This window comes from Myripristis murdjan, chromosome 10 (assembly GCF_902150065.1).
Source record: "Myripristis murdjan chromosome 10, fMyrMur1.1, whole genome shotgun sequence".
NCBI lineage: Eukaryota > Metazoa > Chordata > Actinopteri > Holocentriformes > Holocentridae > Myripristis > Myripristis murdjan.
Window position 1 is genome coordinate 21,523,479 of NC_043989.1, and position 18,085 is coordinate 21,541,563.

At 43.2% G+C, this 18,085-nt stretch overlaps 1 protein-coding gene across 4 annotated transcripts in view; it reads right to left on the minus strand.

The window, feature by feature from the left end:
• LOC115366725 (testican-1-like) overlaps window positions 1-18,085 on the minus strand; it is a 109,942-nt gene that overhangs the window by 28,201 nt on the left and 63,656 nt on the right. For all 4 annotated transcript variants that reach the window (XM_030062308.1, XM_030062306.1, XM_030062307.1 and 1 more), the window contains one exon: window positions 1,390-1,504. In XM_030062308.1, the coding sequence (XP_029918168.1) occupies window positions 1,390-1,504 (115 nt within the window). The remainder of the gene's footprint in view (window positions 1-1,389; window positions 1,505-18,085) is intronic.

Consider the following 18,085-nt stretch of genomic DNA (forward strand, 5'->3'; position numbering starts at 1 on the left):
AAAGCGGGACAAACCGGGACGTCTGGTCACCATATGGCAGCATCAGCTAAGAAGTAGAAGAACTAAATTTTCCCAACAACCATTTAAAATAATGGTGGATGGAGAAAATGACAATAAGTTTCTCAAAGATAAGATTTTTGACAATAAACACACATCTGACATTTGCAATACATTTTACGTGAAAATTATCATTACTTGATCACATCAATTTATTATAGTCCAGTCTGGAAAACCAAATCATCTCTGCCAAATGGAAAGAGTGTCCTAGTTAGTGGGTAGTTAGCTCTAATATAGCCTACATGACATGATGTAACATGAAGTGACATCACAAGAGGCTTGTCTAAATTCATATAACCTTTGGGACAAAATAGGTGTGTTCTTCTTCTTCTTCCTCTATCTAAAATCCAACTCTGTACCTCTCCTATCAAGTCTTTCCTTTTTTCTCATAAACCCAGCAGAGCAGAACATTGTGTTTAACATGTTTTGTGCGAGCTGAGGAGTGGGAATTACTTGCATAAACTGTAAAATGTTGCATAACATTTGTTTGCAGATGTCTTGAGAGTTGCAAAGTTTAGATTTGCCCTCTGAGAGGACACTGAGTCATTGTTATGCTAATTACAACAGCTAATTTAACTTGTGTAGATGAAACAATATCATGCTCCAAAGCTTCAGCGGGTGATGCTGTCGGGAAAATAGAGATTTCAGGTGAATAATTTGTTTGAAACACTTAGCAGCAAATCGGGCTTCAAATTAATTTACTGTAACACAAAAGGAAGCCATTAAAACCAAATATTACTTTTTTTCCCCCCTGATGAAATCAATTACACCCAAGACAGACACGAAGCAGCATTCAGTTGTATTTTTAGGTGTAATGCCTCTTGATCTGAAAAATTTAATAATAACAATAATAAAATTGGCAGCATGGCAAGGTTGAAAACACAAGCAAATTGTGTGCTGATGGGGCAAACTGTCATCTTCGAGGTCGGAGGAGTGTGATGAAAAATTTGATTAAAATTAACTGGTGTAGGGTTTACTCCTTCTCCATGTCTGTCATTGAAGCTCAGTCGTACACAGAGCTAACACTCGCTGCTGAGTGAGTGGGAAAACGCTACTTTATTTCATGCTTTGCTGTGCTGGGTCGTATTTTTGTCTCCTGGCATGGGAGCTGCTCTAGCAGCACAAGTTTGCATAATAAGCATCAGTGATTTTGAGTGATGAACACTTACTCCCACTTACCATTTTGTAATTGATTTAAGGGTGTTAAGAGGAAGACGAGGAGGGAGGCATTCTGTTGCTTTTCTGTAACCTACATTTTTGATGTTGAGTTCAGTCAAGTAGGGTCCCTTATGTTCTTGGTGAATTTTTTTTTTGGTAATGAGTGCTTCTCACCTGTGGGTTGGTTGCTTGTGATTGGTGCAGATGGCTGTCTGGTAGTCATGGCTGACACACACCTTGTGAGGAGGGCAGCGCACCTTCAGACAGGGGTCCTTGGTGACATCTGGACCTACAGGGAGAGACAAGGGACAAACCTCATCTCCTGAGCTGCTGAACAGAACCAAAGCAGAGAATCAGCATAATGAGCATGTCTTGTGTCGAAGCTGAAAGCATCAAGGGCAAATGTTTTCCGTTGATATGCGAGCCTTAATGCAGCAAACATATTATCCCAGCCTCTGTCTTGAGCTGAAGCCAACTGTTCTTCCAATTTTCCAGATGGCAGACTCTCATGTTCTACTGACTGCAAGAGTGGAGGCAGAAAAATAATGACAGAAAGTCGGAGAAACAGAGGAAGAAGAAGAAGAAGAAGAAGAAGAAGAAGTGAAAGGTATAAAGAAAAAGTAAGTTTTCTGCAGTGTGGACATCTTAATGAGTACTATTCTTTCCGAGTGCCAACCCCATCTTCTTCAACATCAATATCCACGGTGACAATATTGCTGTGGCAGTGAAGCACAGCTGGCTGGTGTCCAAGGTGACAGAGATCAAAGCAGCTCATTGACTCTGAGCATTGTGTCATTTCACGCTATGCTAACAGCACAAACCCACCCACAGGTGACAGAGAGGTAGGAAGAGAGAAAGGGGCAGTAAAGGACCGAGAACTTAGGTTTTGTTGTGGAGATCAAGCTGACATCAGGCAGTGGGCTCTGCATTGATGGTCATGGTGCGCCTGTCAATCAAACAGGCTGTATCAGGTGTGCGGGACAGAGGGAGACGGTCCCTCATCATGACTAAAAACCAACAACTACAAAAGAAAGAAGCTACAAACATGAGATCAAAGTCAAAGAGGTGAGGAAAAGCTCATCTTCATTTCACACACACTCTCTCACAAAAACACACTCACATAAAGGCCTTGACTATTTTGAGAGGACGAAAAAACATTTCAAAGCCTAAGTTTATAAATCAAAGCCCTCTGCTATGTACAAGTCATTAGCATGTGGCTGCTAATTTCACAAGACAAGAGTGGTCTTGTCTTCATTAGGGGGCCTAATGACTTGTGTTTGAGCCACAGCTGGTGTCTGATATGGAAACCAACCAGTCTCTGACCTGATCACACACTGCGCTGCTGTTTACATGCTGCTTTATTACAGTCAGATCACACTGTGGAGTCAGCCAGAGACTCAGTCAAACTACCTGTTTACTTTTCTGATCCTCACAGAGTGAGCACACAATCTCACCAACACACATAAGACTGAGCAAACACCTCCACATACCTACTGTAAACATGACACTGCATATCTGGACCTGTCAGAGAATGTGGGAGAGCTTCCTTTATCTCTGCAACATATGAAACCAGGTGCTAGTGAACATGCATGCTATAAAGATATTAAAGCTCAGATAGTCTCAAAGGAAGAGATTCATAGTGTACTTGACACATCTGTCACTGGCAAGGAATACACTCATTTCCTCTTTCTCTGTCACACACAGATGCACACATACTGTGCAGTATTGTCACACAAGAGTTGTTCACCTAAAGACACACACATACACACACACAGATGAAAAAACACATTTACAACCCCATGAGTGCTTTTGCATTTAATGTAGAGAGACATGTCAACCTTCCTCCTTATATCTCTATGTGTGTGTGTGTGTGTGTGTGTGTTTTTGCGCCGTGTTTCTATCTCCTGTTTATTTGGGCCTGGCCTCAGCTCTATCTATCAGCGCTGGAGGAAACTCATCTGATTTCTCTCCACTTCAAAATGACTTTGCTACCGTGAGGAAATGAGAGATGAGAAAAGGAGGAGAGAGAGGGAGGGGGAGGAAGCGTGGAGGAGGGCAGTTGGGAAGAGGAGGGAGGCAGGAAGGAGGGGATGATGGTATCTGGTTTACAAAGGATTGCAGGACAACTTTGGATTAGTGTTTGACCTCATCTATGCGAGACAAATGGGAAACCACACACACACACAGGCAAAAAATCAGTTTATGCATGCACACACAACTATACAGAGCATTACACGCAGGCGAATGCCCAGATAAAACATTTTCATAAACAGTAAAATTGAGTTCATTGGGAGGAACAATGAAATTGTGCATGTGTGATCTCTTTCTATTGATGTGGACCGAATGATTATGGTACATTAAGGGAAGCCATGAGGAGTAAAATGGAGAGGAGAGGAAGGGTGAGGGGTGCAGTAACTGGATAGAGGTGAGGAAAAAAGGATGTAATGGGGGTTTCGATGAAAAGGAAAGGAGAAGAGAAGAGAAGAGAAGAGAAGAGAAGAGAAGAGAAGAGAAGAGAAGAGAAGAGAAGAGAAGAGAAGAGAAGAAAAGAGAAGAGAGTCTTATCCATCTATTTAAAGCTTGAGTGAGCAGCACTGGTAGTTAAACCAACCAATCAATTGTAATGCAGGAGCACTGCAGCACACTCTACCACCTCTCTTTCACTTTGCTCTACTCCTTCCTCCCGTCTCCCTTTCTTCCTCATTGGTGTGTGAACGAGTCAATGCACATGAGCAATATAAATGGCATCCCATATCGCCTGTCCTTTCACAACACTGAGCGTATGAAGTGAAAATCCCTTTTTTCTCACTCCAAACTGCGTTAGTTACCTTGATAGTGCTATCACGCTTTGTGAATGAATGAGGTCACCTGGTGCTGATAAGAGGTTGCCAAATGAATAAGCGGAGAGGATTTGTGTAAGTGTGTGTAAAATGGATATAATGATTCTTCATCAGAAGCGGCTTGGCGCTGAGACTGAAAAGACAAGCAAGTTGAATTGTTGAGCTTATAGGTGAAGAGAAGGAAAAGTCATGAATGTTGTCTAGAGTGGCGTGTGTATTCTGGGGATAATATTTTATGAGTAACAACTGCCAAAGGTGTGACAGTTAAACACACACACACACACACACACACCCCTGCCGCCACAGATTTGTCCGGCCATTGTCCTTTTCCCACCCCTGGGTGCTGTGATATCACTCTGTCGAGGTGAAGACAGATGGTGAGGGCAGAGCTCTAACGGAGAGGAGCGAGGGCATCAAGATGACACCACAGCATTAACAAGAGAACATCAGTGTCACGTGTTATAATTTCAAACAGAGCATATCTATTCTGTAGCACTGATAGTGTGGAAATGATGCGGTTGGGTACACATCATCTTAAAGGAACAGTTCACCCAAGCACTGGTACAATCTGTCCATCCTGATACACTGTGTGATTGTGGGAAAATCTAACATGTATCTTTATTTGCCCCCCCACCCCACCCCACCCCCTCCAAAAATAAACAAATAAAATGAAATCATTTTAAAATAAATTAATCATAATAATAATAATAAATGTCCATTTCTGTCCTCTGTTTTAAAGACAGGTTCATTTCTGGCAGCCCAGCCACAGAGGCGGCCTGGGGGTCTGCAGATATGTGCATACTAATGTCTCAATAACTTTTGGGGATTTTGGGTGAACTGTTCCTTTAAGACCCTTTATTTTTTAAAGGAAACTTTTTAAAACCTTGTTTCTGCAAATGAATGAAAATTCACTGCTTGAATTAATTCGCTTTGAGTTAATTGAGTTGAGTTGAGAGAAAAATCACACTGCTGTATGTAGGCATGTTGTGTGTGTATGTGTTTGTGTGTGTGTGTGTGTGTGTGTGTGTGCTATGAGTTTTCCTGATGTAAACTAAAAGGCCAAGTCATGATCCATTGAGGGCTGTATCAGCTTTCAAAATGACTTTTCTTGCACAATGCAGTGTTTCAAAATTGGGCGAGGAACAAGTAGTTAGAAATATCGTTTTATCCCCTTAAATTAAAAGTGTATTAGCCTTCTTGAATCCATTTGAATTGACAGTGTCAAAGCCGAAAACCGTTTTCATCCTTGAGTGTGTGCTCTGTGTGCACATGTATAATAAATGTGAATGTTTTTCTCAGTTTGTAAGCTTTTGGACGTGTAGCTTTTTATGTGCGCTGTGTGTATCAAGAAATGCGCGTCTCACAACAGTGTTTGCAATTTTGAAATGCTATGCCAAGCAATTTGTGAAAATAATGAGAAATGACTTGAGTGGGTTAGGATTATGAGAGACCAGCCCAGTCGCCAGGAAAAAATGTTGGCATTTTACATTTCTGCAAACCAAGGATACGCTGAAATGTCATGTTTTCAAGTTTCCTGACATATTAAGTGTATAAAGTGAGCAAAAAAGGACTAAGTGTTTTAGGAGGCAGGTGGGGTGATGGATGCCACAATCAACAGGACTTTGCTTCTGCAAATTGATGTTTGAGTCCCATGTCAAGCAAGAGCTGCTTGTTTTTAGCTAACATTATTATTAGCAAATATTAGCTAACATATTGTAACATTAACCTTTTCCTAACCTTAACCATGACGACAAGCATTTTCCTAACCTTAACCATGACCTTTCCCGAACTTTAACCATTATGACAAACATTTTCCTGACCTTAACCATGACCTTTTCCTATCCTTAACCATTATGACAAAGTTTCCTAACCTTAACCGTGACCTTTTCCTAACTCTAACCATTATGACATTGGCTGTAAGTCTAAATGTTGATATGCAGCGTATTTTCGGTTCAGAAACGTTGACATTACCACATAATTGTTTTGTAGAAAAATAAATGGTGACATTTTCTTCTGGCGACGGGGTTGGAAAGACAACAGGTAGAGCAGACATCTCCTCGCTCGACTTCACTGTGTGTATGTGTCTGTGTGTGTGTGTGTGTGTGTGTGTGTGTGTGTGTGTGTGTGTGTGTGTGTGTGTGTTTACAGCTCCAACCCCAGCAGTCATGGCTTTGCTCTTCTGCGTGTGTGATGATGTGGCAGCATCACATTGCCAGTGGACATTAATCTGCCCTCGCGCTCCATAATGACCACCTCTACAGTTACAGTGCTCTGTGGTTGCTATGCTCGAACCTGCTGTGTTGCTAGGTCCACCTCTGCCTCGCTCCAATCATTGCTCATTGCGTGTCCATTTCCCTTGACTGTGGATGAAGTAGGTTCATATATTGACTTTCCATCCACCTCCACTCTCTTTCTCTCTCTTTCTCTGCTACTGGCAAAGTCTACAGGGAGCCCTCGGGGAGCCACAGGGCAAACACAGCTTGCCAGAAGAGGGCTAGAAGCGTATGGATGATATTTGCATAGCACAGAGAAATGAATAGGCTTATCCTCATACACCCCTGTATACATTTAAGGTGGAAAAATACCAAGTGATTGAGAACCAATCACTTAGAGATAATTTCTTTTTCCAGCACTTTCAAGATATTAAACGACATTGTTTTATTTCCACTCCATTGGTCATTTTAGAAGAATGGATGAGACTTTTTCAAATGTTTTTTGGAAAATCAAATTGTTTCTGGAGTATCAGGTATGGGTTTACAAATTCATTCATGCCCTATAGCCTAATTATCTAAAATTTACATCATCATGCTATGTATGGATAGCCTTCTTTCAAACAGTGGGTATAGGGATGTGGATCACTGGTTTGAGAGTGATTCAATTTGATGCATGAATCACTTGTTGACCATTTAATTTCCTGTGTCTCCATTCTTTTGTTTGTTTTTTGTCTGTTTTGCTCTGTTTGATGTCTTTGTCTCTATGTTAGTCTTTATGTCACCTGACTAGGAACTACAGATGCTAATTCTGGCATATTTACATGGGTGTATCTTTCACGCAAATGTTCATGAATATGCATTGTACCTATTAAATAAACCAATAAATAAATAAATAAATAATTTAAGAATGAGAATTTTTTTATTCATTGCATTTGAAAAGAAAAAAAAAAAGAAAAAAACATTGGCCAATTGGTTAAGCAGAATTACTGAAATGTTATTTATTCTAAAACAAACTATATTGACAAAAATAAAGTCAAAAGTCCAGGTGAATTGTGAATGATCTGTTTGAAAGCATCTCATATTGATTCAGGCCGAAGTCAGAGCAATTCACTTCTTTTAGCAGATCAATTCAGTTGAATCGGCAGAATTTATAATCGATGCATTCATAGATTAAGCTGCACATCCGTTGATGCATATCCCTACTTCACACGACACAAACATCTACACCCTGCTGAAACCAATGGTATGTGACTGGACTTGGAGATAGGATCAAGACAGTCATTAAATCACAATCGATACGATGTGTGCTGCAACATCCTTGGTAAGACTAATTACCCCACTGGGATGCAGGTAATTCAGTGTGCTAGTACAGCAGATGTTTTTGATACACAAGGTCATCGTTTTGATCCATGCCTCCGCGGGGGAAAAAGAAGACTCAGAGTCGTCACTGAATTACTAATAACAGCCATTGGTGTGACAGCGGTGTTCTTGCATTGCAATGTTGTTCATTAAGTCGTGCTGCAAATATGCTAGTTTGTTGTCTCTGGCGTAACAAAATCTCATTTTTGAAAGTGCCAGAATGATCCAAGCCTTAAAAACATCCCCATTACCGTTTAATTGCTGCAACATTTCCAATAGGCTCCTGGCAGAAAAAGGCATTACAGCTTAAGCTTTAAAATTTCATTGCAAGTAACGTTGACAGTGAAATTCCCCAATGCCAGAAAATGAACTCATCCACATTTTTTTTTTTTTTTTTTTGTTGCTGAACAGTTTATTTTTGTTATTCCTAATGTTCCCTCAGAGAAAGGATAAAGTAAGGCTAAAAGAGGAGGTGAAGATAAAATGTTCTTGCTGTGTCCTCTAATGTTGGATGGAGGCCAGAATGGAGAGCAGTGATTGGATAATAAAGATGGTCACAGTCTAATAGGACAGGCCACATCGCCAACATGCCCTGTCAGTGAGAAGAGGATGACCTCAAATTAATTGCTACTGAACTGGACATAGGTCACTGGGGTGTTTAGTCCAGTGTGTGTGTGTTGGCATGTGTGCACACACCTTTGTCAACATCACATGTTGCTTTGCTCATTGTTTTCCCCAGTTATTGTTTCTGAACAGCAAATAAATAAGTATAAGATTAAATAAACAAGCGCTCCCTCAGGAGAAATTCTGACTGTTATTTGAAAAATGAGCATCACTTTCATGCTTTGATACACTAATTAAAAAGGTATTTCTCCTCTCTCACCTGGGGGGAATACAGAGGAATGAAAGAGACAGAAGAAAGACAAACAGATTTGGAGGTATGAAATGCTCTCTTCTCTCTGCTTTGTGAGCGTTCCTCAGGGTGTGACTGTTTGGCCTGTGAGAGGCACTGGAGCGAGGGATGACAGAGAGGAGTGATGGAGGGATGAAAGCACACTGAACCTCCGGGAGGATGGAGGGATAGAGCTGAATTAACACCCAGAAAATTAATGATTGAAAACATGGCAAAATAATATTATTGTGGATGTAACTGAGAAACAGAGGAGATAAACAGAGCCTGTTTCAGTTTGAATGTCAGAAACAAAATCCCAGTGTCTTATGGGAGCAAAATGTATGGAGAGAGAGAAAGAAAGAAGTTCAGAGAGAGACTGTTGATTATTGCTTAGGCAGTGAATATTTATCACTGTCACGCAAACATTACACACACACACACACACACACACACACACACACACACACACATTGTGGAAGCCATAACTCTCCCCGAAAAGAAAACCGTTTTGTGAAGCAGTTGCTGGCAGCAAAGTATTTTAGAGAAACACTATGAAAGCAAAACCAAATGGCCTTTGGGAGGAGGCTTCAAAGCAAAGGAGCAGGTTCGAGTTAAGAGACGGGGGAGCAGAATGTGTGCATTCAAGGGCGCACACTTAGTTCTGGTAGGGTTTGGTAACTGTTTTGTAACACATATACACGCTTATTTCACCTGTAACTGAGAAACTCACATAGGCTATGTGCTATTTTTTCAAGGCTACTCATCATCATAAATCAAACAGGCTTTAACAGCTCCTGTATGGAACTGACTCTCAGTTAATGGACCAATACCTTATAATGACATCGCAAGATAACAAATTATAGTCTGTACACAGTTCAATCACTATAAACACACACTGTATGATCATGACTGTTCATGAGACGTCAAGACGTAAGGTAAGGAGTAAATGCATAATACATGCATAAATATAAATACATGCTGCATGGCCAAGCTTTGTCCATACTGCTTACAACTTTATTTTAACTTCTAGTGCAGATACCAAGGGATCCAAAGATACCAAATATGCGATGACGGATTACAAGCAGATGTGCAGAAAAAGGTGCACAAGCAGTGTTGGGAGTAACTTGTTACAGTAAAATATTACTTTTAGCAGTGACTAAGTAAGATAATGTGCTACTAATAGGACTTTGGTAATATTACCACATTTATTATGTCGAGTAACACGATACCACCCAAAATTAAGTGTTTCAAATTGAGAATTCATCCACCCTATGCCATTTCCGACAGTGCGGTGCAAGATAAAATATCCCTGGAAGAATTCCCTGTTGCCGAAATTCAGTGGCTAAGATGGTTGCAGAGTCACACTTTTAGAGTCAGACTGTTTTTGAAATGAAAAGTAACACAAATAATCATAAGAAACACCTGCAGATGGTTCACACTACAGAAGTTGGGTTTCTCTGAATCTGCCGTGAAGACGCTTGGACCCTGAGAGTGAGGCTCATGGCAGAGGATGTTACTGAAGACATGCAGTCTCTGTCAACAGCACAAACACCAGCTTTTAGAAAGCCTGTCAGCAAAATCCCTTTCAAAACCAATCATAAGGTAAGCAGTTGCATAGAGACCAGGTGATGCCGAGGATTTGTAATGAACTGCAATAAAGTTGAGCTTCTACATGAGCTTCTGCATGGCTGCAGCATTACAACAATTAGAGTTTAAGATGACTTATATAGTTACCTGCAGTGTGCTATCCTTTGATGTCATTTCATAAATATTGTAATGAGGTGTTTATTAAAAGCTGTACACCTCATTTTAGAATAAGTCTCACTTGTATCACGAGGTCTCTGGAGCATCATATCAAGCCTTTTATTTTAAGGTGCAACAACATCAGAGTCGAGGGTTAGGTTTGGTCTGTTTGTGGCTGTGCAGGAGCATTTTCTGCCTCTTCCTTTTTGCTTTCCTCCACCCTTGTACATTTCAAGTGGTCTCTTTCCTTCAGCACTCTTCACACTGACTCATGTGGAGAAAAAAAGCCTCCCCCAAAGCTCTCAAATAGTCATGAGCTGCCAACAGACAAGGACTTGGTGTCAGTTTGACCTTTTGCTCAGCCAAAGGTCAAAGACCACACACTTGACTTACAACCTGGTTCTCTGGGTCTCTCTCTCTTTCTCTCTCTCTCTCTCTCTCTCTCTCTCTCTCACAACACACACACACACACACACACACACACAGACACACACAGGTGCGTGACAGATCTGGTCTCATGCCTCACCTTCAGTGTCAGAGATAATTAAATGTTTTCTCACTGTCCTTTAGTGAGGCACTCATTAATCTGAAGCTGAGGTATGTTACGTATGTGTGTGTGTGTGTGTGTGTGTGTGTGTGTCCGTGCATGAATGAATCTCTGAATCACTGAACTGTGTCTCTCCTCCCTTCTCCTTCCCTAGTCTCCTCTCCTCCCCTCGACTCCTCCTAATTTTCTCATTTCCTTCTCCTCCTCCTCTCGTCTCCTGCTGTCTGCATCTGTACCGGCAGACAACACTGTCCTCTCAACGCTCACAACAATTAGATCAGTTTCAATTCCTCAACAATTCCTTATTCTTTTCATCCTTTAGAACACTCCAAAAATACTGTCTGTAACAGGACTGACTGAATTGAATGAAACGTATCAGCTATTCACACGGCACATTTTTATTATTGTGTTACTCACAATACCCTCTATTCCAATACTGTACACGCACACACGCATGCATGCATGCACGCACACACACATGCACACACACACAGAACTCCACAGTATGCATTTGAATTGCTGGGAAGTTGTGACATGACACAGTGAGATTTACGTAGAAATGCGTGTTCCTTTCATTATTCCTCTTAAGCACACAGCAGCACACTGACAAGGACAAACTCTTTTACTGTAGCAACCATTTCCATCTCTTTCTAATATTTTCTGGTAGAAAGCGACAATTGCCACTGTTTCCTGCTGGCAACCAAACACACTCTGCTCCCTCTGAGATCAGCGTGACTCACAGCTGTTCACACTGTGCAGCCGAAACAATGGACAGGGAGTTCAAAAAAGCACCGTTTCTTAATTAGAATATTTATAAATATAGTCGTTGGACGTTTTTTTCCCCGAGTTTTTTGATACCCCCTCCCTCTGCATTGCAATTCATTCTTGCATTCTTTCTCTTCTTAAGCTAATTTCCAGGTTTATTTTTGGGGTTTGTTTCTTGCTAAGCTGCTCTTTGCCTTGTTCATGTGTTTTCTGAAAGAAATCAAGTCCGTTTGCTAAAAGAATAAAAAGGGAACTAAATAAGGTTTCCGCTACTCCATGGCCACAATATGTCTGCATGGGGTCAAGAGGGGTTGTTGATTAATACCAGTGACTCAATGATTACTTCACTCGGCACTGAGACTTCTGGCTTACAAACCTGACTTTTTGGCTCTATTTCGGTACACGAGCACTTCCAGTTGAAAGGGCTCATTTAAATCACCTCTTGGGCTCCACTCAGTCTGAGAGGAGTGCTATGTAGCCTGGCAGTGAAGCAACCACTGACATTTTGATCAGCACAGATACAACATGATGGGAAAACCTAGGAAAGACCCAAGTTGAAATAATTGAATTATCCTTTATAATCTCTTCTTGGATATTATAAATATTCTACCGAAGACAACAACCAGTATTTATGTGTGTGTGTTGGTGAGTGTGTGTGTGTTTGTCCATTTCAACCTATATTCTGTGTACGACGATATGTACGACACATTGTTTTCCTGTGCTCTGTTTGGACTCCTTCTTTTTAGAGGCATCTTCTTTTAGAAACCACTTGGAGAATGTCAATTTATCAAACCACACTAGGTCAAGCCAGGACACACACACACACACACACACACACACACACACACACACACAACAGAAACATAGCCTGCAGGTAAATCCAGAGGTGAGCAGCATTTATCTCATTAGTGTCTCCTCTACCTACTGTAGCAGAATAACCAAGGAGAAACAGAGGCATGGAGAGGAGCACAGGGCTGTTTTAGTCACATTTCTTATTCACTGGCAGGACTTCAAAGCAGCTCAAGCAACTGCAACAAAACCTGGAAACGCATGGTATTTTACAACCATCAAAAAATATCAGCAGAAATGAAATCACATTTCATTGTTGCAGAACATAAAAGCGGCGCTGAATTCTGTATATAAGGTTACACACATAATAGTGATTTCATTCTGTCTAATTTTTGATAGAAGTTGTCTTCTAGGCTACAATTTCCGTTTGATCCTCCGACTCCCAGATGATGTACTAATGCGTATCATTTGCTCACCTTTGAACGATAAAGCCATGAAGCAGCCACTCAGCACGATAACACGATTTTCAATTCTGTTTGCTGATTAACATTTCATTTTAATGGCTGAAAACTAGGCTAAATGAGATGAAGTTTCTGTGGTTTGTATTAAAGTGATGTGCTCTCTAAAGTGCATGAATAGCTAATTCCAACCATTTGAATAATGAATGTAGCCTAAAAGAAATCACATTGTTTTTATGGCTCATGCAGCTTTCTCAATTAACCTATTTTTGTTGGCAATGTTCCTCAAATGATTTGGAATTGAAACATTTTCATGTGGCTGTTTAGAGATCAGTTATGAAGACAGCTAAACACACAAGCATTTTTGGCCCAGGGCCCTATAATTTAGGCCTATATCAATTTTATTCCTGATAATAACTCATAAAAAAATAGTATTGGGTTTTAGGTTTTCTTGCATTCTTGAATGTTTTACATTTTTTCCTGAAGCTACTGGCCATTTTTGCAAAACTCTACACACTTACCACAAAACCTTATATGAAAACAGGAAAACTTTATGATCTCTCACAAAAGTGAACAATTCTTGCAAAACTCTTCAAACTCTTTTAAAATGGTGTTTTTAGCATCAGTACACAACACACACACCATCATTTGAATAAGCACGCATGCACGCACACACACACACACACACACACACACACACACACACACACACATACAGGTATCCAAATGTGTATGTAAGTATGGATGTGTGACACTATCTGTACAAATAAGGGATTTTTTTTTTCCCAAAATGTACTACTGTAACTCTCCTCAAACAACAAAAGTACAGTAGAAGAAAACAAACAAACAAAAAAAAACATTGTGCTAGAAAAAAGACCAAGCTCTGATTTGTAAGTGAACTCATTAATTACTTTACAGTTTTGTTTTGTTTTGTTTTGTTTTAACAAAGTGTTCCAGACTGAATGCACATTCTGTGCTGTACACTCAGTTTGTAATTTTCTAAAACACTTTTGGAAAACCTGTAAATACAGCTCACTGTTTTACACTTAGTTTATCATTTAATAACACACTTTTGGCAAAACTGTAAACACTGGTCTCTGTCTGGCCACACTGTTTGCCAGCTGCCTTTCCACATTTATACATGTGAAAACATTTTTATGTAAATGATGAGTTCACTTACAAATCAGAGCTTGAGTCACCGGTAAACATTTGGTTTGGATAACAACAGAGGTCAGAGGACAGAGAGGAAAAGGGGTGAGGACTAGAGGAGTATGAGGAGGAAGAAGAAGAGGAGGACGAGGAGGTGAAGAAGTAAGAAGTCTTATGCCCAGACTAAAAAAGAAGGTGAGATTTTGCCTCTTTTTTTTTTTGGTCTTTTTTCTAGCACAAGTGGTTTTTTGTTTTCTTCATCAGTGATTTTGTTGTTTGAGGAGAATTTCAGTACAACATTTTGAAAAAATTCACATTCATACTTCACAGATTTGGATACCTGTGTGTGTGTGTGTGTGTGTGCTTTTGCAAGAGATCAATCAACTTTCAAACTGCCTTAAATAAATTCTATGATAGGATTTTAACCAAAACAAACTCAGAGCGCATCTGTCTAATGCCGACCCTGACATTTATCATAACAAGTACAAATCTGCTCAATAGCATGCAGCTTTGATGCATAATGTTGCTGCAGCATTGCTAGGTATTGATTCATAACAGTAGCCACACAAGCAGCGAGATACTGATGCTTCCCTCATCCCTCACTCATCCAGTCAGGATCAGTAGTGACTATGGAAAAATAAACACTATGAAAGGAAACTATCTGTGTAACTTCTAAAATTTATTTGTCCCTTATTGGTGTCACAGTAGAACTATGTGTTTCCCGTCAGTGACTCAGCCTGGTGTCATCTACTGTGTGAATGACATATTGTGTATATTGTCTCTATGTCTTGTTGTCTTGTTGTCGTATTGTGCATGTCTTTTGTTTTTTGTCTGTGGTGTAAACAAGTTTCCGCTGTGGGGATTGATGAAGTTCATCTTATCCTATCCTATCCATAAATCTCCCACAGGATTGAGGTGGTTGATGGCACTAACACTGTTCTACCAGTCAGACGTGCAGTGGTGGCAGGTCCTTAAGGTAAATTGGGAACCTGCCACAACACCAGGGACGTGGCTCTTTGAGGAGCAATCATTCTGCAGTGCCCTCATTAAGACTATGATCCTGTCCTCTGCAAACCTGCAAGAGGCTGGTTGTGTCACATCGGGTTCTCTGATGAAAACATCTACTAAAAGGCTTGTAGAAACAACAGGCATCAAATCCTCTCGACTACAATTAAGCTTGGCGGAGGAGGTCTTTGCGTTCCTGCTAGAATCGTTCAGAGCATTTGCTGAGAACCGTCCTCTGTCTGACCAAAGTGTTGATGACTGCTATTGTGTTTTTCCCTGCTGCAGGAGGAGGGATAGGGTCTCTGTCTTTTACAACCTTGAGAAGGTTTGAGAGGGAAGAAAGCTGCTTAGTACACCTGTATTAAAGTGTCACACTTGTACTCTCTCGCAGGGATGAAAGAGTCAAGATCAACTGAGTTTTTAGGTCGAGAATTTTCCCCTGAGAGGCTGTTGGCATTCCTCTGTACAAGCTCCCCCACAGACAAACAGATGGGTGACCTTCAGTGGAGGATTGTACATGGGGCCAGCGCTACAAATCTGTACCTGGCACACCTCGATCACAGCATCGAGGAGGGCTGTCTGTTCTGTTTACAGAGTGAATCCTTACAACACATTTTTTTCTAAAATGTCCTTGACTTCAGTGTTTGTTTAGACTGTTTGAAAAGTGGCTTTAGAGTCTCAGAGGTGGTTTGTATTTTGAGCTTCTCATTTATGGTGTGTGGTATACAAAGAAATCTGCACCTGTCCTCCTTGATGTGTTATCAGGACTTTCTGTTTGGAAAACCAGATAGAACTGCTTGGTTAACAGATTCATGGTGACTCGTCTTGTGGGATTGGAGAGGTGTGTTGTATACTATGTATATTCGTTATTAGGATTCATTGGTTTACAAATGAATCCCCAATGGCACCTTGTAACTACATTCCTACACAACTTTGAAGAGTCAAATAAAAACTATTGTATGCATGAACTGTTTGGCCTGATGGTGATGCTGGAAGGTCATAGCTTCACTAAAATAAGTAGGGTTCTTCCTCTAGTGTCATGGTTTTGTGTTTTGTTTGGTTCTGTTTCATGTGTGTTTCTGTCATGGTTTTGTTTCTTGTGTTTTGTTTGATTCTGTTTCATGTGTTTCATCTGCCTCGTTCTTTTCAGTGATTTCACCTGTGTCTTGTTTGCCCCTCCCTGTGCCACACCTGTCCTGTGTCTGTTAATCATCCCTGATTGTTCTGATCCCTCCCAGTGTTTCCCTCAGCCTATCCTCTGTGTTCTCCTGTCTTGTGCTCCAGCCCCTTCCCCAGGTGTGTCTTGTTTTATGATTAGTTCTTGTGTATTTAAGTCTTGTCTTGAGTTCTGTTCCTGGTTGGTCCATTGTGTTATTCTGTGTTATTCTGTGTTGTTGTTCTGTTACGTTCTGCTTTCTGCCGGAGTTTATTCAATTTTGTTTGCCACTGAGCATTTTTCCTGCCTGCGGCTCCTGCTTTTGGGTCCTCCACCTTCCAGCCCGCCCCCGTAACAGAATGGACCAACCAATACAGGACCCAGCGGAGCAATGTTTTTTTTTGGAGGGAGCTGGCCGCGCCGTGGGCCCTGCGGATCCGGTGCACCAGGCCCTGGCTGGACAAGGCGCCTTTCTGAACTCTCATCAGCAGAGGCTTGGAGAACTGGCTGACTGCAACCGGTCACTGATAGCTAAAATCGCCCAGATCTCTGAACAGGTCGCGGAGATCACCTCCTCCGTCCAGACAATGGTTGCATCCCGGGCCCCGGCTGCTCCTGTGAGTGCACTTCTTGGGTGTGTCGGCCACTTGCAGGCTAGCCGCAATCCAGCCACCAGCCTCAACATCCCAGCAGCCTCAGCTACCAGCCTCAGCCGTCTGGCGAGTCCAGCCACCAGTCTCAGCTGCCCAGTAAGTCCAGTCACTAGCCTCAGCAGCCTAGCACGCCCAGCTACCAACTCCAGCAGTCTAGCAAGCCCAGTTCCCTGTGTTCGACTGGCTGACCCGGTCCCAGTCCCTGTCCCAGTTCCCCGAGTTCGACTGGCTGACCCGGTCCCAGTTCCCGTCCCAGTTCCCCGAGTTCGACTGGCTGACCCGGTCCCAGTTCCTGTCCCAGTTCCCCGAGTTCGACTGGCTGTCCCGGTCCCGGTCCGAGTTCCTGTCCCAGTTCCCAGAGTCCGACTGGCTGCTCCTGTCCCAATTCCCCGAGCCGGACCGGCTTCCCCGGCACCAGTCCCTGTTCCCATACCAGTTCTCCGAGCCCGACTGACTGCCCCAGGCTCAGTTCCCACTGCCCTTGTGACAGTCCCGGTACCAGCCCCCAGGACCCGTGCAGCACTCATCCCAACCTCCCATGGCTGTGCTGCTGCTTCCTCGGTGTCCTGTGTCACTGGTCCCACCAGCTCATCAGCGGTCAGGCAGCCCTCAGTCCACGCTGCCGCTGCCCGGCGGCCTGGAGTGGACGTTGCCGCTGCCCGGCGGCCTGGAGTGGACGTTGCCGCTGCCCGGCGGTCCCGAGTCCACGTCGCCGCTGCCCGGCGGTCCCGAGTCCACGTCGCCGCTGCCCGGCGGTCCCGAGTCCACGTCGCCGCTGCCCGGCGGTCCCGAGTCCACGCTGCCGCTGCCCGGCGGTCCCGAGTCCACGCTGCCGCTGTCCGGCGGTCCCGAGTCCACGCTGCCGCTGTCCGGCGGTCCAGAGTCCATGCTGCCGCTGCCCAGCGGTCCCGAGTCCACGCTGCAGGACTTCATGGTTGGCCTGCAGTCGGGTGCCGACCGCACTGCCGCCATTCAGGGAGGTTCCGCCTTGGCTGCCAGCGCTCTGGACGCCCGCCCGAGCGCCACTCCATGCCTGGTTCCCGGCGCCCCGGCCGTCCGCCCGAGCGCCGCCCCGTGCCTGGTTCCCGGCGCCCCGGCCGTCCGCCCGAGCGCCGCCCCGTGCCTGGTTCCCGGCGCCCGGGCCGTCCGCCCGAGCGCCGCCCCGTGCCTGGTTCCCGGTGCCCGGGCCGTCCGCCCGAGCGCCGCTCCGTGCCTGGTTCCCGGCGCCAGGGCCGTCCGCCTGAGCGTCACCCCGTGCCTGGTTCTTGGCGCCCTGGCCGTCCGCCAGAGCATTTTCCCGT